This window comes from Gekko japonicus, unplaced genomic scaffold (genome assembly GCF_001447785.1).
Source record: "Gekko japonicus isolate JY-2015 unplaced genomic scaffold, Gekko_japonicus_V1.1 scaffold1133, whole genome shotgun sequence".
Taxonomy (NCBI): Eukaryota; Metazoa; Chordata; class Lepidosauria; order Squamata; family Gekkonidae; genus Gekko; species Gekko japonicus.
The window spans coordinates 94,864-112,414 of record NW_015162514.1 but is presented as its reverse complement, the minus strand read 5'-3'; the positions used below and the strand labels follow the sequence as shown (position 1 = coordinate 112,414).

The window sequence follows — 17,551 nt, the reverse complement described above, 5'->3', positions numbered from 1 at the left end:
AATGTGACGTGCAGCAGCCGTATAGGTTCCATAGTAAACAAGAGGTGAGAAGCACAGAGGCCTTTTCCAAAACCACCCAATGAATTCATGGCAGAAACGAGACTGAACCTCCAAAGCTAGTTTAGAATACTTGTTAAGGGCCAGAAGTTAAAAACATATATAGCGATAGACAAAAATATGTTTATTTCAAAGACATATAAAAACCTTGCAGGGGCCCAAATAAAACCTCATAAAATGTTTAAAATGACAAATGCACAAAAAAAAACAGTGTATGACCACACAAGAGCCTTCTTCAGAGATCAAATAGTAGAGTACAAAATACACCATGAAACTAAGTGCCTGTTACACATGTAAGGCAATAAACAATCTAGGACCAACAATGGAATGTTCCAATCTGAAATTGAATGACACACCAAAAGATTTTTATTTGAGGCCACAAATATATCTGGCTTTGTGTCAGAAGTAGATGCATATACTGAAAATAATATTGGTACCAATATGTACCCTTCCAGTTTAGGTCCTAAGAGTACAAGTAAAACTGCCTGGTCAGGGACAATGTAACATCAATATGTAACATTCCATTTTTGGTCCTATTTGTTTATTGCCTTACATGTGCAACAGGGACTTTGTTTCATGGTGTATTTTGTACTCTGTATTATCTGACCTCTGAAGGCAGCTCGTGTGCCAAAACACATCATACACTGTTCTTTTTTGTGCATTTGTCACTTTGGACATTTTATGAGGCTTTATCTGGGCCCCTACAAGGTTTTTGTATGTCTTTGAAATAAACATATTTTTTTGTCTATACCTATTTAATGTCCTTAACTTTTGGCCCTTAACACGTTTTCTAAACGTCCTTTGGAGGTTCTTGCTTGGTTGGTTTAGTTTCTCCCCCCCCCTTTTTTTTGAGAAATGAGATTTGAACCCAGAGCCTCCATCAGGAGCTGCTAACCACCACCCTACATTATCTTGAAAAGGCTTTGAATGTCTGGAGTACGGTGGTTCATTTCACCAATTCCGCTGTAAGCCTCCCCAATGTAGCTCTTGTCTTTTGCTGGGTTCCAGGGTTGCCAGGTCCCCCGGGGCAAGGATGAGGGATGGGAGGTAGGGGTGCCAAATACAGGTTGGGAAACTCCTGGAGATTTGGGGATGAAGCCCCGGGAGGTCAGGGACCTCAGCGGGGTACAATGCCAGACTTCACCCTCCAAAGCATCCGTTTTCTCCAGGGAAACTGATCTCTGTAGTCTGGAGATGAGCTGTAATTCCCAGAGAGACTGACGTCCCTAGACTGCGTTCAGGTATAATTTAACATTGTTTTATCGTATTTTAAGTATGCTATAAGCTGCCTTGAAAACTCGCTAGAAGACAGGGTGTAAACATTTTAAAGCCCATAGAATTCTGAAACAGATGCCCAGCATCATGTTTATGTACAAGACCTACGCCTGAAGTGCTCTGGTGCTGAAAGCCTCCTTCCGGAGCTAGCAGAGGACGGAATGAGACCATTTGCTCAACTCCACGTGAACCCCAGGTGGGATCAGAAAGCAAAACCCTCCTGCTGTGAGAGAAGCCGGGCACGTGCCAGAAATGAAATTTTTGTGGTGGTAGCCATAACTTTGGAATTAACTCATAAGGAGCAGCCCTTAAGTGTTCAGTTTTCAGGCTACAAAATGTCATTCCTTGCCTTTAAATTCCCTTGTTTTAATTTCGCATTAACTTTACTTGCCTTGTGAACCTGTAGGCCAAAAAGGTCAGATACAGATTCCACAGGTATGATTCAGGAAGTCCCGGGTTCAAACCTTGCTACTGCCATGGATTCACACGGTACAAGTCAGGCAATCTTTCCTCTCTCAACCCCCCCAACGGGGGTACAGCTGCTTAACCTTAATGGGCTGCAGTGAAGACAGCAAGCTGACATACGTGAAATGTTTTGAATACTAAAAATTGCTACATCAATGTTGCACATTATTCACTCTGGACCATTACTGGTTCTGTACAAGCCCACAGTGAAATTGACAAGGGCAAGCAAGAAAAGCCATAACCCGGACAGCCCCAGATAGCCCGATTTCATCAGATCTCGGAAACTAAGCAGGGTCAGCCCTGGAAGGAAGGCCACTGAGGAATACCAGGGTTGGATTGTGACATGGAAGTAGGAAATAGTGGGGTCGCTATAGGTCAGCTATGACCTGACGGCAAAAAAAGGGTGGGTTCTGCAATCTATGGTTACCCAACTGCATTCTTTACTTATGTTGGAAGATGGAAGTGCCCAACCGAAGCAAAAGAAGTGCCGTATTTTTATGCGGTTAGTGATGTGAAGGGCAGCCTTGCTGGATCAGACCAGTGATCCATCTCGTCCCGCATCCTGTTCCATAAAAGCTCAGAACAGACCACCACGACCCTCACAGTACCGGGCGGGGGGGGGGGGCGTGTCCATGGGCACCAGCACACTTCACCCATCCCCAGTGGTGGCTGCATGGTGTGTGGGGGATGAACACAGAGCAGGGGTGTCAAACATAAAGCCCAGGGGCCAGAACCGGCCCACCCAAGGATCTTACCTGGCCTGCAAGCAACTGGTATGTAAAGAAATATAAGGTGCTCTCCCTTTTATCCCGGGGGTGGGGGGACCTAGTCTTCCATGTGATTGAATACATTTATTGGGGTTTTTTTTGCTAGGAATCAATTTCTTTTGTTTATATTTAGAGTAAACAAAATATTGTTAATAATATTGTTTGCCTGTGTCCTTAAAAAAAGTTTAGATCTCTGGTGCCTGGCATTCTATTTTATGGCACACATGGGCTGGCCCAACAAAGTGACATTTATGTCACATCTGGCCCCCATAACAAATGAGTTCGCCACCTCTGAATTGTAGAAGCAGCGCCCCATGTGTATGTCCTTTTCCAATGATGCTGTTTCTGGAACACTGCTGATCATGGGGAGAGAGTGTCCGCGCACTGAATGGCAGGGGGTCAAAACACATGTATTCTCCCTCCCAATGCAGAGTGAATCCATGGACAGGACCTGTCTGTACCAGGATACTGTTGCCAGCCAGTGGATAGGTCAGACGTCATAGCCATCTCCTGATGCTACCTCCCTAGTGCCAGTATTCAGAGGTTCCCTGCCCTTGGATGTGGAGCTTCCCTTCATTCTTCATGACTAGAAGACATTAATGAGCCTGTCCTCCATGAACCTAATTCCCTTTTAAAGCTATCAATGCTAGAGGGCCATCGCAATGTCCACTGGCAATTTTCAATTCCTTTCCTCATCGTCCCCAGCCTGGCGTTTGCATTTTTCACCGCTGCTGCGTAATGAGTTGACATTTTCATGGAGCTATCCATTAAAACCCCAAGAGGTGTGTACCTCTTGACCGTGTCTTTTATCGCTCTCTGCTGTCTTGCTTGTCTACGTGACTGTTGCTGTCACACTATTGCTGTCTTGTCGCCAGTGTTTTAATCAAGACTGGTGACATGGCAAGCGTCACTTCGTATCGCAATTGGCATTGTGAAGCGTCCATCTGTTTTTGAAGGGCTTGACCACTCTAAGTTAAAGAATTGGGTGTTCGAGGGGAGAAGAACTGAGTGAAAAGAAAAATGGAACGCGGCTTGAAAAAATGTCGTGAAACGTATGCCCTGGCCATTTTAATAGTGTAGGGGATTAATGGTCCTGTTACAGAAGATGGCTTCTCACCACATAGATCTTATCTATTTCCTTCCTGTATGGACGTACTGCCAGTTTACCTTCATGGACAAAGACAGAAAAAAATATGGAACGCTTCACGAATTTGCGTGTCATCCTTGCGCAGGGGCCATGCTAATCTTCTCTGTATCGTTCCAATTTTAGTATATGTGCTGCGCAAGGATGACACGCAAATTCGTGAAGCGTTCCATATTTTTTTTCTGTCTTTGTCCATGAAGGTAAACTGGCAGTACGTCCATACAGGAAGGAAATAGATAAGATCTCTTACTTGCACTTCACCTCTTCGCATTCTCACCACATAGGCCAGGGGTCCCCAACACAGCACCTCTGGATGCCACGGTGCCCAGAGACTTTTTCTGCTGCCCACATGTTTTTAGGAAGGTGTGGCCAGACGGGTTTTGCCCAGTTAAGGCTTTAATGGGCGGTGTGTTTTTTAAAATGTTGCTTTGACAGCAGCTGTCACTGTTTTATGAAGTTAAGCTGTGGGAAACGTTTTGAGGCTGGCTCTGCCTCCTACGGCAGCCATTATTTTTAATGTGCCGCGTTAGAATCCCAAATCTGCCCACAGGCTCAAAAAGGTTAGAGACCCCTGAAACAGGTTTTGTAGCTCTTCGAGTTGTCTGAAATAAGTTCTTGGTTCCATGTGGGGCGCAGGAAATTAAACTATTTGTCATCTTAAATATGAACACTTGAGAATGTTTTGACAAGATTCTACACACCATTTGTTTTACAGTTAAAAAACACCACTCAAAACATAGGGTGGGATTTGCTTAAAGTTCTCCAAATAGAACACCATTTCCTAATTTGGGGCAGTGTGCAGAAGATGTCCATTTTGTTAAGTAGATGGAATTTTAACAGACTACTACAGATGCAGAAGAAGAGATTGGGTTTATACCCCGCCCTTCACTCAGAGTCTCAAAGCAGCTTACAATCTCCTTTCCCTTCCCCTCCCCACAACACACACCCTGTGAGGTAGGTGGGGCTGAAACAGCTCTGAGAGAAACTGCTCTTGAGAGAACAGCTCTGAGAGAACTGTGACTGACCCAAGATCACCTAGCTGGCTTCATGTGGAGGAGTGCGGAATCAAACCCGGTTCCCCAGATTGGAGTCTGCCACTCTTAACCACTACACCAAACTGGTTCTCACTGAAGACTGTATAATGTTAAACTCTACCCACTACTTATATGAACATTAAAACTACTCTCCAAGAAGTGGCAGGAAGATCTACCGAAGTTCCTATGTTTGGGATCAAACTCCTAACACTGGCATGCAGTACTGGGGCCCAGAGAGTTTGGGGTGGGTATAGCAGCCTGTGTAACAGGATTCATTGCATGCACAAGTCCCCAAATACCAATTGCAGGCTTTTTAACAGAAATGGAATTCACAATTAGGGTTGTTGATTCATTAGAATAGGTGAGGGGGAAGTTTTAAGCATCAGTTGAGGGCACACGTTTGATGCATTTTGTTTCTGGTGTGTTACCATATTTAAGGAATAAAAGTATTAAATGGGTAGCCGGGTTTATTCAATTGTACGTTCTCACATGTAACATTCTGAGGGACCATGGCATTTTGGCAATATGTAAGACTACTTTAAATTTAGTCAATGGATCAGAGGTTCCCCAACCTTTCAGGGCTGCAGCCACCTTTGGAATTCTGACACAGAGCAGTGGACACAATCACAAAATGGCTGCTGCGGGAGGTGGAGCCAACCACAAAATGCCATGGAGCGAAGTTACGTATAACCCTAACAGTACCTCTTCTGCCTGAAATGCTGAAGCCCTGTTTAACAGGGGGATGCCTTTTAATCTACACAGCCAATCAGAAGTTCTGCTAAGCAAAAGCCCCATCTAGCCCCACCCACTTTCTCAAAGCACTCGGGCACCAGGAAAGGTGCTGGTGGGAGGTATGGTGCCCGTGGGCACCACGTTAGGGACACCTGCAGTAATTAACAGCCAGTATTTTTAATCCGTTGACAGTAGAGCGTGCAGAATCGCGGGCCTGTGCCCAGACTACCAGAGGAGGTGACTGCGTGTACGTATTAATTTTCTAAGAACAGGTTAACTGATGGCTGACAGCCTCTTCCTGCAATTAAGAATTCTTTGCTATAGTCACTTGACATGACCCAGCAGCTAGCTGCGGTCACAAGGAACAAGTGCGCAAATGGATCTTAGCAAAATTCACAACTGAATCCTACTGAAATTCATTTTCACCAAGGAAACTGACTGCCTTCTAGGGAAAAATCTGGTTACAGACAAACACACACTTGTCCTTTGCTGTTCATCCACTCTGGTTTTTAAATGGAATCCGCTTTAAGCTGACATAGGGAAAAATGCACTTCCTGGTCTTCCAATATATAAAACTGCCTTGTAGAGTTTAAACCAAGGACCCAGCTATCACCCAACCATTTTCCCTTACAACTGTCTACCTGGTTTGCTAACTCCCCCACTGTACCCTAAAAACCCAGTCAGATAGGTTCAACTGAAAACAGGGGGACTGGCCCAACGTCTCTCAATAAACTTCACAGGAAACTGCACGAGTTTCCCACAACCTTAGCCTAGCTCGGGAACCCTATTTAGGGGAAAAGGCAACATATAAATGATTTAAATAAAGTAAAATACACATGGCCGCTGCTTGGGGATGTTTTTTGGGTGGAAAGGCGGTATGTTTTAAATAAGCAGAGGTGCTTAAGAGTATTTACTTAAAACATTTATATACTGCCTCGTATACAATATATCTAGCCCAGTACTGCTTCTTTGACTAGCAACAACTTTTCCGTGGAAAGGGGCTTTCTGTGGACTCTTAGTGGGCAATGTCAAGGATTCAGTGCACAAGGTGTCAAGCACGCAAGCCGTGTTGTCTGCTAGTCAACCGTGGCTGCTTGCTAGATCTCCTGGGACTTCTACAGAGGAACCTATGTTTTAAAGCGTCTTAAAGGGGGAAGGAATATGAGAACGCTGCATTTATGGGTATGCATTATGCATGTAAGTCATCGCAATCCAGAAGCTCTTCTATTTTTCATGCCCCCACCCAAAAAAAGAAAAAACAGGTTTTGCCCACACCTGCATTCCCCAACTGAGAAGGGGGAAAGAAGGAAGGTTTCCCACGCCCCTTGCCATTCTAAGCAGCTTTTTACCTTGGCTTCTTGGCGTTCACCTCTGTAGGGCTTCCTGCCTGGTCGGGTTGGCTGCTTCCTCGACTGGAGGGGGAGGGGAGGGGAGATGGGGGTAACCAAAGCCTTCCAAGCAAATAACCAGTGTGCCTAGCTTGCACTAGAGAGGGAGAACACCCTTGGTCCTAAGACGTGAGACTACATGCCCCCATGTACCGCTCGTGCCCTGGTACCAAGTTGAGGCAAACGAAGGAGCTGCTGCTTCAGACATCGCAGTCTGGAAGTCAAAGCCCCCACGAACCTGAAAGCAAGCGAAACTGGGGGAACAGGACAAATCATCTGGAGGATGACTGCCATCCGTGCTTCTTCTGAGACTGAAGGTCTGCTGATAAAGGGCCTAGCTATCACAGCTTCTTTTCCCCGGGGCTGTCGTTTCTTCTGTTCCTCTGTAGCCCCTAGCAGCTGTTTTTATCATGATCCACAACCCTTCCCCCAAAAAACCTTCTGGCCCAAAGATCTGCCCTTGTGCCTGACTGCCCTAGGACGGGTTATTATTAGTCAGTACAGTACAGGACGTCTGTTGCTTTCTCAGCTGCAATTCAGCCCACAGAACCAGAAGGAACAGCTAGTCTCTTTGCATAGGATTTCAGGACATGAGGGAAGTGTTTCTTCCACTTTCCAAATAGGGCTGGGTGACCACAGTGCAAAACACCAGAGGAAAGAGAACTAGCAGTTTCTCTACTGCAGGTGGAAACAGGAGGACTCAAGGACTATTTTTTTTTTTGTGCTAGGTTCACAGTATGTGAACAGGGAAACCAATGAAAATGTGGGTCCTCAAGTGACCTGAATGTTCTCTTTAAAGTGGTCCACTCGTCCTATGAGGACTGTCCCTCCCACTTCCAAGGCCGAGTTCTCACTGAGGTAGTCAAGCCACACCTGGTCTTCAGGCAACAGCTGGGGACTCTTGTAACTGGATGCCATTTTCCTTACAGTAAGTTCTCTGCACGCAAATTTAATCTGACAGGGAGAGAAAAGGTTCCGAGCCTAGCCTTCCCCTGGCTGCATTAAGTATTCAGAGCACAGGAAACTTTTTCTTGGGAACGAACGGGCCAAAGGCGTTTGTCAGTTTTAGAAAAATACATTTATACCCTAGGTTTCTTTGTAGATAGGGAAGGTTAAGGCAGCTGACAGCTACGGTGCGGTGAAAGCAGGCCAACTCAAATGACTTCGCCAACTCTTGCCCTTTCCTTTTCTGCAAAGTGGCCGATCACTGGTTGATCCAAGAAGGGAAGGGCCAGGTGGCAGCCGGCCAGACAGCCCGGGTCTCTTCCCATCTCGTTTCTGCAGGATAGCAGGCCATTGATGGACCCCACCCCACCCCAGGGCTGAAGTGATCCAGCCCGGACAGAGATCAGCCACCTCAGTGAGAGCTAGGCCTGCAAGACAGCCGGGGAGGGGGGGGGGACAGGTTTTTGAGGGCAACAGGTTCAAAGTTGTCCCCGTCCAGTCCTGACATCACAGGAAGTACTGGGCAAAAGGTACAGGCCCTGTAGAAACAGACCCAACACCCACGTGTGCGGTACGAGCCCAGAGCAGTATGTGGCGCAGTTACTTCAGGTCAAGAAAACCGCCACTACTAGGAGCTGCAGGCTTTCGAGGTTTAATTGTTTTCCCACCGGCAAAATACAAAGCTGGAACTCTGCCCGGACAACACAAGTCACGGTGAGCTGTGGAGCGGATGCCTCCCAATGCCGCACAACCTGAGTCTCCGATCATCATATCCCAGCCTAAACACGCTCTGGGGCCTGGTTCCACTGACCAACTAGATGGTCTTACTGCCAAGGCTGTTAACTGTACTGATTTTGGTGCGCTCCTGGTTATCAATGTGCTCCCAACTCCACAGCAAGCTTTAGTCCCCATCTTTTTGTTTAAGAAAACCCCTACAGGAATATCCCATCTGCACACAGCCGTCTGCTCCTAGAGGGCATTTGCTTGTAAAACTGGACTTCCCTGAGTGTGTCCTCTTGGCCAATGGTATCTCACCCACCTTTACTTCCTGTTCAGCTCCTGGGAAAGGCAGGGACCTCCTGCTAACTGGAATAGCCCTTGCTCCAGACAGCAAAGCACTGGATCTTTTTTTCCCTATGCGCATTCTGTTGCCGCTAAAAGACCGGAAAATTTAACTTTCTATTCCAGTCCACAAAAAAGTTTTGAGCTACAATAACTGACGTTTGCAAAATTTTCACAATGTTTGTTCAGCACAGACTCGGAGCTGTGGGCAATTTAAGCTTCCTCTCCCCCCAAATGTAGTTTTGGTTTTGCTTTGAGAGCTAGGCAAGAGAAGGCTGCACATTATTAGACCACGTGCCCTCTTCAAAAGATGTTGGCACCCATGTTAAATCTCACAAAAAGGGACCAGGTCAGCAAGAATAGATAGCAGACTTATATTCTGTGCAAATTTGCCAGACTTTTAAATCCTGTGCAAAAAACAAAAAGCCCACAGAAAATCCCTGGATTCTGGAAAATAACGACGCACTCATGATATTGAGTCTATACCCTGAGTGGCGAATACAGGTGAGTGTGTGATTCTCGGCAACTCTGGTCTTCAAAGGATGCATTTTTAACTGCTCCAAAAGGCGCGGTCAGAGCTAAGAGCACATTTCCCTCGTAGACATGACACAGGAGGACCTCATTTTTTTTTTTAATTCTTACCTGCTTCCTTCTGGAACTACATCGCACTTTGGGGCAATCCACAGCCTTGCCCGCAGCAAAGAATGATCTTTGCACTGGGCAAGGGATGGTACGCTGGAATGATATGGAGGAAGGTGCCAGACGTACTCAGCTGTTTCTAAGGATGAATCTGCACCACCATTTCACTACAGTAACTGCCACAGAAAATGCCCCACGCTCCACCATCAAAAGGTTGAGTCACTACCTCAGAGCACTGGGGGGGGGGGGGTCTTAGAAAAGAGTCCAAGGAGGCAGGTTGAGAGAGGAGAAACAGGAAGCAGTTTTCTCTGTAGCATAAAACCATTAAGGGGGTCTGGCCTGAGTTTCCTTGAAGGAACAGAAAGATGGAACGGGAAGAAGAGTTTTTGGATGCCATCGGCTCAGAACCTAGTGAGGCAGAACTGCCAGAACACCTTAAAAGATGGCCTCAGAAACTGGACAGGTCTGGGAAAGCAGTGGCTACGCACAGGAGCAGGGAGACTGAGAAGAAAAGAAAGCCAAAAAGAAGAATTAGTAAGAGGAAGGAAGCTTGGGGGTGGGGGGGAATAACCCTGAGTAGAGGACTCGCATACCAATCTGAAACCATGAGTCAAATCAAGTGGCTGCAAGCATGCAGCAGTGATTTCATTATTTCAGGGCAATTTACGGTGGAGCCGCCAATTTGGGGGCAGATCCAATGCAGTTACTCAGAGTATGGAAGTACAAACGCATCCTGAGAAAGAGGCGTTAATCTGCCCCTAAGGATTCTGACCGATTCTGACCCATGCACCGCTACTCAAACGGAGGGGAAGCAATCAACAGGAGCATTAAGAGCCCTTCCAGCATCTGAAGCCCCTGCCTAGACCTGTTAAATACCAAGATCTTGCCACAGTCAAGTAGCAGCATGTTCCTTATGGAAATGGACGACAGACACCTTTCGCAAAGGTGAGCAGCAGCGGGGTTTTGAAAGGGGCATTCTGCAGGGATACAGTTCTTTGTCTTTCCTAAGGAGATCACTGTACATCTGATCGTATGTCGTTTTGAAATCGTAAACGTTTGGCTTGTCCGGAGCAGGTCCTGGCAGTTTCACATGAGTCCCAGTGCCAAAGGATCGAACGCTGAAGCCACGTTTGCTGAAAGACAAAAAAAGAAGGGGGGAGGGAGATGTGTAATTAGCCTGGATTCACTATCTTCATGCCCGAAATTACCCCAAAAAGTACACCACTTAACAACATTTGAGGAAAATGAATGTGGGAGGTTTACAGCTGTAACAGGCTAGCAAACGCAGCTCGTTGTACATCGCTTCATAACAACGGCCATCTTTGTTGGCTTCCAGCTGGGTCCACTCCCAGTTCAAAACTCTTATGCCTCATGAAGCACTGGATATTATGTAAAAATCCAGATTCACCACTCGTATATACGCCCACCTGAAACTGGGTAAAAATACGGAGTTCACTAACTATTCATCTTTAAAATCCCCAGGCGACCTGGAACCAGGATCTGTTAAAAATATCTCCTCCCCAATAGGCCTACAAACCTTCCAAGGTTACGTTCTGAGGTGCTGTATCCACTCCCCCTAGCATCTGTGGGGCTTATTCCAGTGGTGGCATCCCTTCCAAGGCGAGATTCTCATAATTCCATCATTATGGGGGCTCACAAAGACCAAGTATTATCCTAGAATATACAATACAAATATAACCCTACGCCAGAACTCTGGTAAATAAATTTACTTTAATTTGTTGATCATTACCGATGAAGTGATTAGATTGCTCCGATTATTCAGACCTGAATTCTAAAGCTTCGACTTTTACAGCCTAATCCCAACATAAATTGGCACGAAAGGGAACCTCAACAAACTACAGGCACTAAGAGCACTCCTTGGTTGTTTCCTGAGCTAGCCAAGAAAATGGAAAGAGACCAAGAACCGGTTTAGTTCTTCCTCCAGTTTCACAGGGTGGTTGTCTCTTCAAATATTCTAATCACAGCCCTTTCAAAGGCTGGCAATTTTTTTAAAAAATCATCAATTACACTGTTAAGTAGGCAGTACTTCTGACCTTCAAAGCCTCCATCTTCAAGTGCCCATATCTGCCCTTTTCAGAATGCACGTGTCATTTCAAAAAGACGGCCCCGCAATCTCAGAAGTCAGTTGTGCGGTGAATAATTGGCACTATTTTTAGTTGCTTTTGCTTCTTCCACAGGAGGCAAATTAGCCCACGCTGGATTGCTAAAGTCTAGCCACAGAACGTTCCCCTTGTTGCAGATGAGCAACAGCTTCTGAAAGAGGGAGGGAAGAGCCACTTGTTTAAATATTGGGCACTGTTTCTAATAGAATGGAAGCTTTCTCTTAGTGTTTTACCATTAGGAAACAGAATCAAAGATCTCTCTCAACCAAAATATTGCTATAGCAGTTCTGAAGCTTGCCGCTTCCCCCGGGGAAAATTCTGTTTCTCGGCAAACAGCCTGCCAGATACAGTTATTCAAACCAGCTTGCAAGATACAGGCAAGCTGATTAAAAAAACCTGCTGCACTGATCCACCATGCTCTCTATTCAAGGGAAGAGAAATAATCTAGCATTGGAACATAGGTCTGCAAACTCTGGGATGGCCCTCTTGAAGTTGGGGGGGGGCACATTCACTAGGAGGGCATCGATACCAGTCCCCCTTAGCCTGGTTCCCTATCCTGCCCCTTTTCCTGCCAGGTGGGTCTGTAAAATTAAAGCCCTTAAATAAAACTGAGCATGACAGATACATGAGTATCACTGTTGATGTTCGGGGGTTGTTGCTGTTTAATGTTGTCAACAAGTACTGAAAAATAAAGGTATAAGCATTTCAATATCCCTCTTCACTAGTGTGCAAATGCTCAGCTGCAACTGTGTACATATGTATATACACACACACACACACACACACACACACACATTCTGGACAGGTAAGGGGCAGAAGTTAGAATGGCTTAGAAGACACCCACTCACCCCTCCCCAGTTTAAAATGATTGAGAACGTTGGTCTGGCAGGTGAATTTAGCTGATTAAGATAACCTTTTCAATACTGGGACAATTAATGACATAAAGTTTTCATGACTCTAAATAAACTAGATTATGGGGGTCTCTTTCCTCTCCCAAAACCATACCTGTCCACTTTAGAAAAGCATCCTGTAATCCAGGAATGGGAATCAACACCATGGTAGGATTAACCGCATAGATTTGATCGCTAGAATCTCTACTCAAATTCCCTCAGATAGTAGGAGACTCAATGTACCAGATGTGTTTCTAAGACATGGTACTCCAGAACTTGCTGGCATCCCTGACTTATTATACCACTATGTTCAAACCCTGAACTTCCCCGATGTCCATTTAGATTTTAAAGTTCTTTCCCATGGCTCAAGATACAAAAATAAAACTTTAAACAGGGGTGTGCATTCGGCTTTAGCCGAACCAAAAAAATTCCTGAAAAATAACTTGTCAGTATTTTTGGGGTATCGCATAAGCCGAATACAAATCAGAGATCTGTATTCGGCTACCAGTATAGCTGAAGCCAAAAAAGCCGTAATTATCCGGGTTTTTTCGGGTTCATTTTGCTATATCAAAAAACCTAACAGCCGCCTGAGCCGCCAGCCAGCTGTTCGGTTTAAATGCCTTTCTTTACCTCCCTGATGTGGGGGAAGGAAAGAAAGGCATTTTAAACATGCCTGGTTCCCTGCCTGATCTTCTCCAGGTGCCCCACAGCCGCGAGGCACCTGGAGAAGATCAGGCAGGGAACTCAGGCATGCAAACATGCCCTCTTCCTTCCCTGAGCCTCTCCGCTATTGTGGAGAAGCTCGGAGAAGTGGGGGGATGGCATGTTTAAATGCCTTTCTTTCCCTCCCCAATCTCGGGGAGAGAAAGGCATTTTAAACATGCCTAGTTTCCCTGCCTGCCCTTCTCCGGCTACCATCAGTCAGCTGGAGAAGGGAAGGCAGAGAGCCATGGCTTTCCCTAGTCAATTTCACTCCCAGCTGACTGGAGTGAAATTGACATGGAAATCTCTACTGGCTACCAGAGGGAAAGAAGGCATTTTAACATGCCTCCTTTTCCTCTGGTGGTGTAAATCTGGTGGTGGAATATATTCGGGAATACCGAATATCACCCCAATCCAAATACTTTACCGTTATCTTACTGGGGAAATTTGGCATTCACCGATATTTTTCGGGTCTGATTTACCCAATTGAAAGATACCGGCATAATTTTTTTTTGCACACCCCTAGCTTTAAATGTCTGGAAACACACACACACACACACACACAGAATCACACAACCTCACACAGTCCCAAATTAGAAGAACATCTTTTTTTAAAATCACTAATGCAGAAACTCTAGTGGAGGGAGGTGGCTGAAGAATCTAGCCACACTGATTGTGAACACAAAGCAAAGAGTGTATTCAGGGGCAATGGCTGTGTTGAAATGACCCTGTGTGTGTACCTGTAGTTATACTGCTGAACGGCAGCTTACTATGGCCCAGCTGGAGACCCCCAACTTACTGATTCACAGGCAACAAGAGACCCCAAAAGTAGAATGAGAGTATGTGGAGACTTTGATTCAGAAGACTGCCTGTACCCAGTTACTCCAGAGGATTCAGAGCACTCAAACAACTGTCTGCAAAGCAACTGCTGGGGGGGGGGTGTGTGTGGCAGTGAACAGCTTTGCAGCTGAGGAAAGCTCAGCTAACACAAAACACCCACCCCGCTCTTACCATTACTTGTGTCCCCCCCCCACACACACACCCTGCCCACCCAACCCCATCTGGCCTCCCAAACACATGTATGTGCCCTTTCAGTGGGGATCCATTAAGCTACATCAGAGTCTTTCAAAACGGGCCTCATTTACACAAACAACAGGCGAGGCAGCAAGACAGTTCCTGGACTGTAGCAGCACAGAATGCAGGCAGCCAAACACAAAACAGTGGAATGCTCTTCCTGACAGCACTCTCTGTACACGGAAGACCAGGAGAATATCAAGAAGTCTCCAATACACTAGCTTTCTGAGGGGAATACTGTTTGCGTGTCAGACAGTCATGGTGCCTCCTGTATGGACAAGCCACAGTTTGCAGCCATCACCTGCCAGTTATCCAACATGGCGTTGCTCTCAAATGGTCACACTTGAGCGCCACAGTTAAACCGCCTTCTTGCTATCAGCATGTCATAAAACAAAGCTTGGATTAATCACCAAGTGTCTCCTGCTATTGAAATTTACCAGTTCAACAGTCAAGCGCAAACATTTAACTCCTCGAGCTAGTGGCGCTGCAGTGCAAGACTGCCTGCCCCTGCTTTTGCAGGAAATATTCCCAGCACGCTGCCGTTTTCTTTCCTCAGTGGGGCTGGAGCTGCTTCTGCTTCTTTGCCTCGGCTCCCGCTCCAAGTTTATTTAGGTCTTATGGGGCTCGGGGATTGACTTTTGGAAACAAAAAACACAAGTCCAAGCTAGTGAATCACCAAAGTAACCGAGCTGCGCAGAACATGACTAACTGCAGGTGGCGAAGACATTTCCATCTCCAGCTGTGTCAGCTCGCAAGGGAATTATTAGCCTCACTCCGAAGCAGGAAATAAGTACGTTGAAATTGTGTTAACGCCACTCAGTGGGAGCCAGAGGCACACGGGTTGCATAAATGCTTACCCAATGTTACACAAGTACTTGTGGCTTGCGGAAGTGCTCCTCCTGCACGCTGGCAGAAAGCCAAGCATAGCTACAGTCCCCCAAATGACTGGACATCCGTAGCGGAGGAGAGTGCCATCATATTAAAGCGGCGTGGGTGTCTATGAGGACTCGATTGGGTAGATATTTCAGGGATATACGAACTGTGGCCTGGGGCAGAGCAAGTATGTTACCTGCCCTCGACCCAGGTTCAAATCTCTAGCATCTCCAGCTAAAGGATCTTGAATAGCAGGTGCCCCCAAATACTTATCTCTGCCTGAGACCCTGGACAGCTGCCGCTCCCAGTTAGAGGCGGCAATACTGTGCTAGATGGACCAACCCTTGAGCTTGATATTCCAGTAAAGTTTCTGATATTCAACCTTCATGTGTGAAAGCATAAGTATCTATGTTCCTACCACTTATAGACAGCACAGAAATGGTTCTGAAGGGAGAATTCGAGTTTGTGAGAATACCTGCTTACATTTTTCCCCCCTCCTAAAACGGACTTTCTAGCTCTTATGGCTGGGAAGAGATGCCTGAAACTGTGTGGGCGCTTGCCTGCCCAAGTCTCAGAACTGAGAAGCACTCATGAACAAGATTTTAGGGAGGAGGTTAACAGCAGGTCATGGTTACCACCTCCACCCATATAAGCTTTCCTGGTTTTGTTTTCGAAGATCTTCTTTAGAACCCCCTCCCAGGGCTCCTCTGCCTTTAGCAATTTAGGTGGGTGGTGACCAGAGAGAGGGCAAAGCCACCATGCAAAAATAACTACCCCCAAGATAGTGTCACGTGGCTAGCTGTGTTAGTCTGCAGTGGTATAGCTAAGTCCAGTAGCACCTTGGAGACCGGTAAGATTTTTGGGGTATCATCTTTTGAGAGTCAAAAATCCCCTTAGTCAGATACCCCTTGGATTAACACTGAAAAGGAGAGGGGGTGCTCCTCCTCTCTTAAGCACGGAAAAGAGATTGGGACATACTTTCTCCTGCACTGGGACTGTTGCGGTGGTCTCCTGCATAGCCATAACTTGGCGACAAAGTCAGCAGAACCGCACCAGACAGGCCAATACAGCCTGCCAGCAGAACTGCTGCTTCCGTTTGAGGACACAGTAGGCTTTTGCATTTTGTTTCAGCTCTGAGGACAGAGGGGCGTATCCAATCAAAACAACTGCCACAAACTCAAAGAGCCCTATCTACCTAAAGGGTTGTGATTCACAGCTATGTATGGGAAGGCTTACCCTAATTAAACAGTGACTAGTAAAGAGGCTATGACGATGACGTCACTCCCCCCCCCGTCCCATCTGACAACATTCCAGGAGGGAAAACAGCACCACACGACGCATCCCAAACACCTGTGCTAAACCATGGCATTTTACAGGAAACTTGACAAACTGTTAAAAAACATAAAAGCGGGGGATCTTGTGTGTTTAAAGCAACCCGTAAAATGTTTATGCACCGTGGCTGAGAAAGGTGGGGTAGTCACATCACTTTCAAAGTTGTCTTGCAGTCTCAAATCCAATCATTTAATCTTCTACTGCTTCCCAACACCATAAGTCAAAACTGCAAGCTCAGAGAGTTTACTCTAAGGTGCTTTTAGTGATAAACCTACCTTGAAACAAGGCAACAGCCTCACAGACTGGGCAGACTGGCTAGAGCAGGGGTGTCAAACATACGCCCCGGGGGCCAGATTTGGCCCATCTAGGGCTCTTATTCGGCCCGTGAGCAATTGGTGTGAGGGAGGGAAGGCAGAGGGCTGCAGGGCGCACATAGTGAGTTGTGTGTGGTTGAAGCTGTCAAGAAATGAAAGGATATGGCTAGGGGGCGGGTATGGTATCCCTTGGGGGAAAACTTACTGGGGCTTTTCTGGATTCCCCAGTAAAGCAACTGCCTTCACTCCTAGGAATCAATTGCTTTTTTTTGTAATTTGAGTAAAAAATAATATTGTTAACTGGGTTTGTCTGTGTCATTTATAAAGTTTGTCTCTCTGGTAGAGATGTGAAGGCCCGGAAAAAAACTGGAAAAATTTGGGAAAAACCCGTGTTTTTCCCGTTTTTTCCCTGAAGCCTTTTTTCTTTCCAAAAAATTGGAAAAATTGAAAAAAGAAAAAAATTGATTATGGAATGTTTTATTTTAACACGATGAATAAAATATTTTAAGACAAGGTGTTCAAATATTTTTCAAATCATTTCTAAAAAATATGTATGGTATCAGATTGATCTAATTTCTGTGCACTGAGGACAAGCAACTCCTAGGTTACAAACTAAACTCTCCAATGCAAGAACAAGATGCATTTCTTCCTTTGGAGGTGCTATTGTCACAAGAAAAGAAAAAGGGTTCCGTTTTGTTTTTGCATGTGGGTGGGTATTCTGTTTGTAATAATTGT

The 17,551-nt window shown here is 45.9% G+C and overlaps 1 protein-coding gene across 1 annotated transcript in view; it reads right to left on the bottom strand.

The window, feature by feature from the left end:
• SSU72 (SSU72 homolog, RNA polymerase II CTD phosphatase) overlaps nt 1-17,551 on the bottom strand; it is a 62,065-nt gene that overhangs the window by 27,099 nt on the left and 17,415 nt on the right. The window contains exon 2 of the mRNA XM_015406189.1: nt 10,498-10,641. Within this exon, the coding sequence (XP_015261675.1) occupies nt 10,498-10,641 (144 nt within the window). The remainder of the gene's footprint in view (nt 1-10,497; nt 10,642-17,551) is intronic.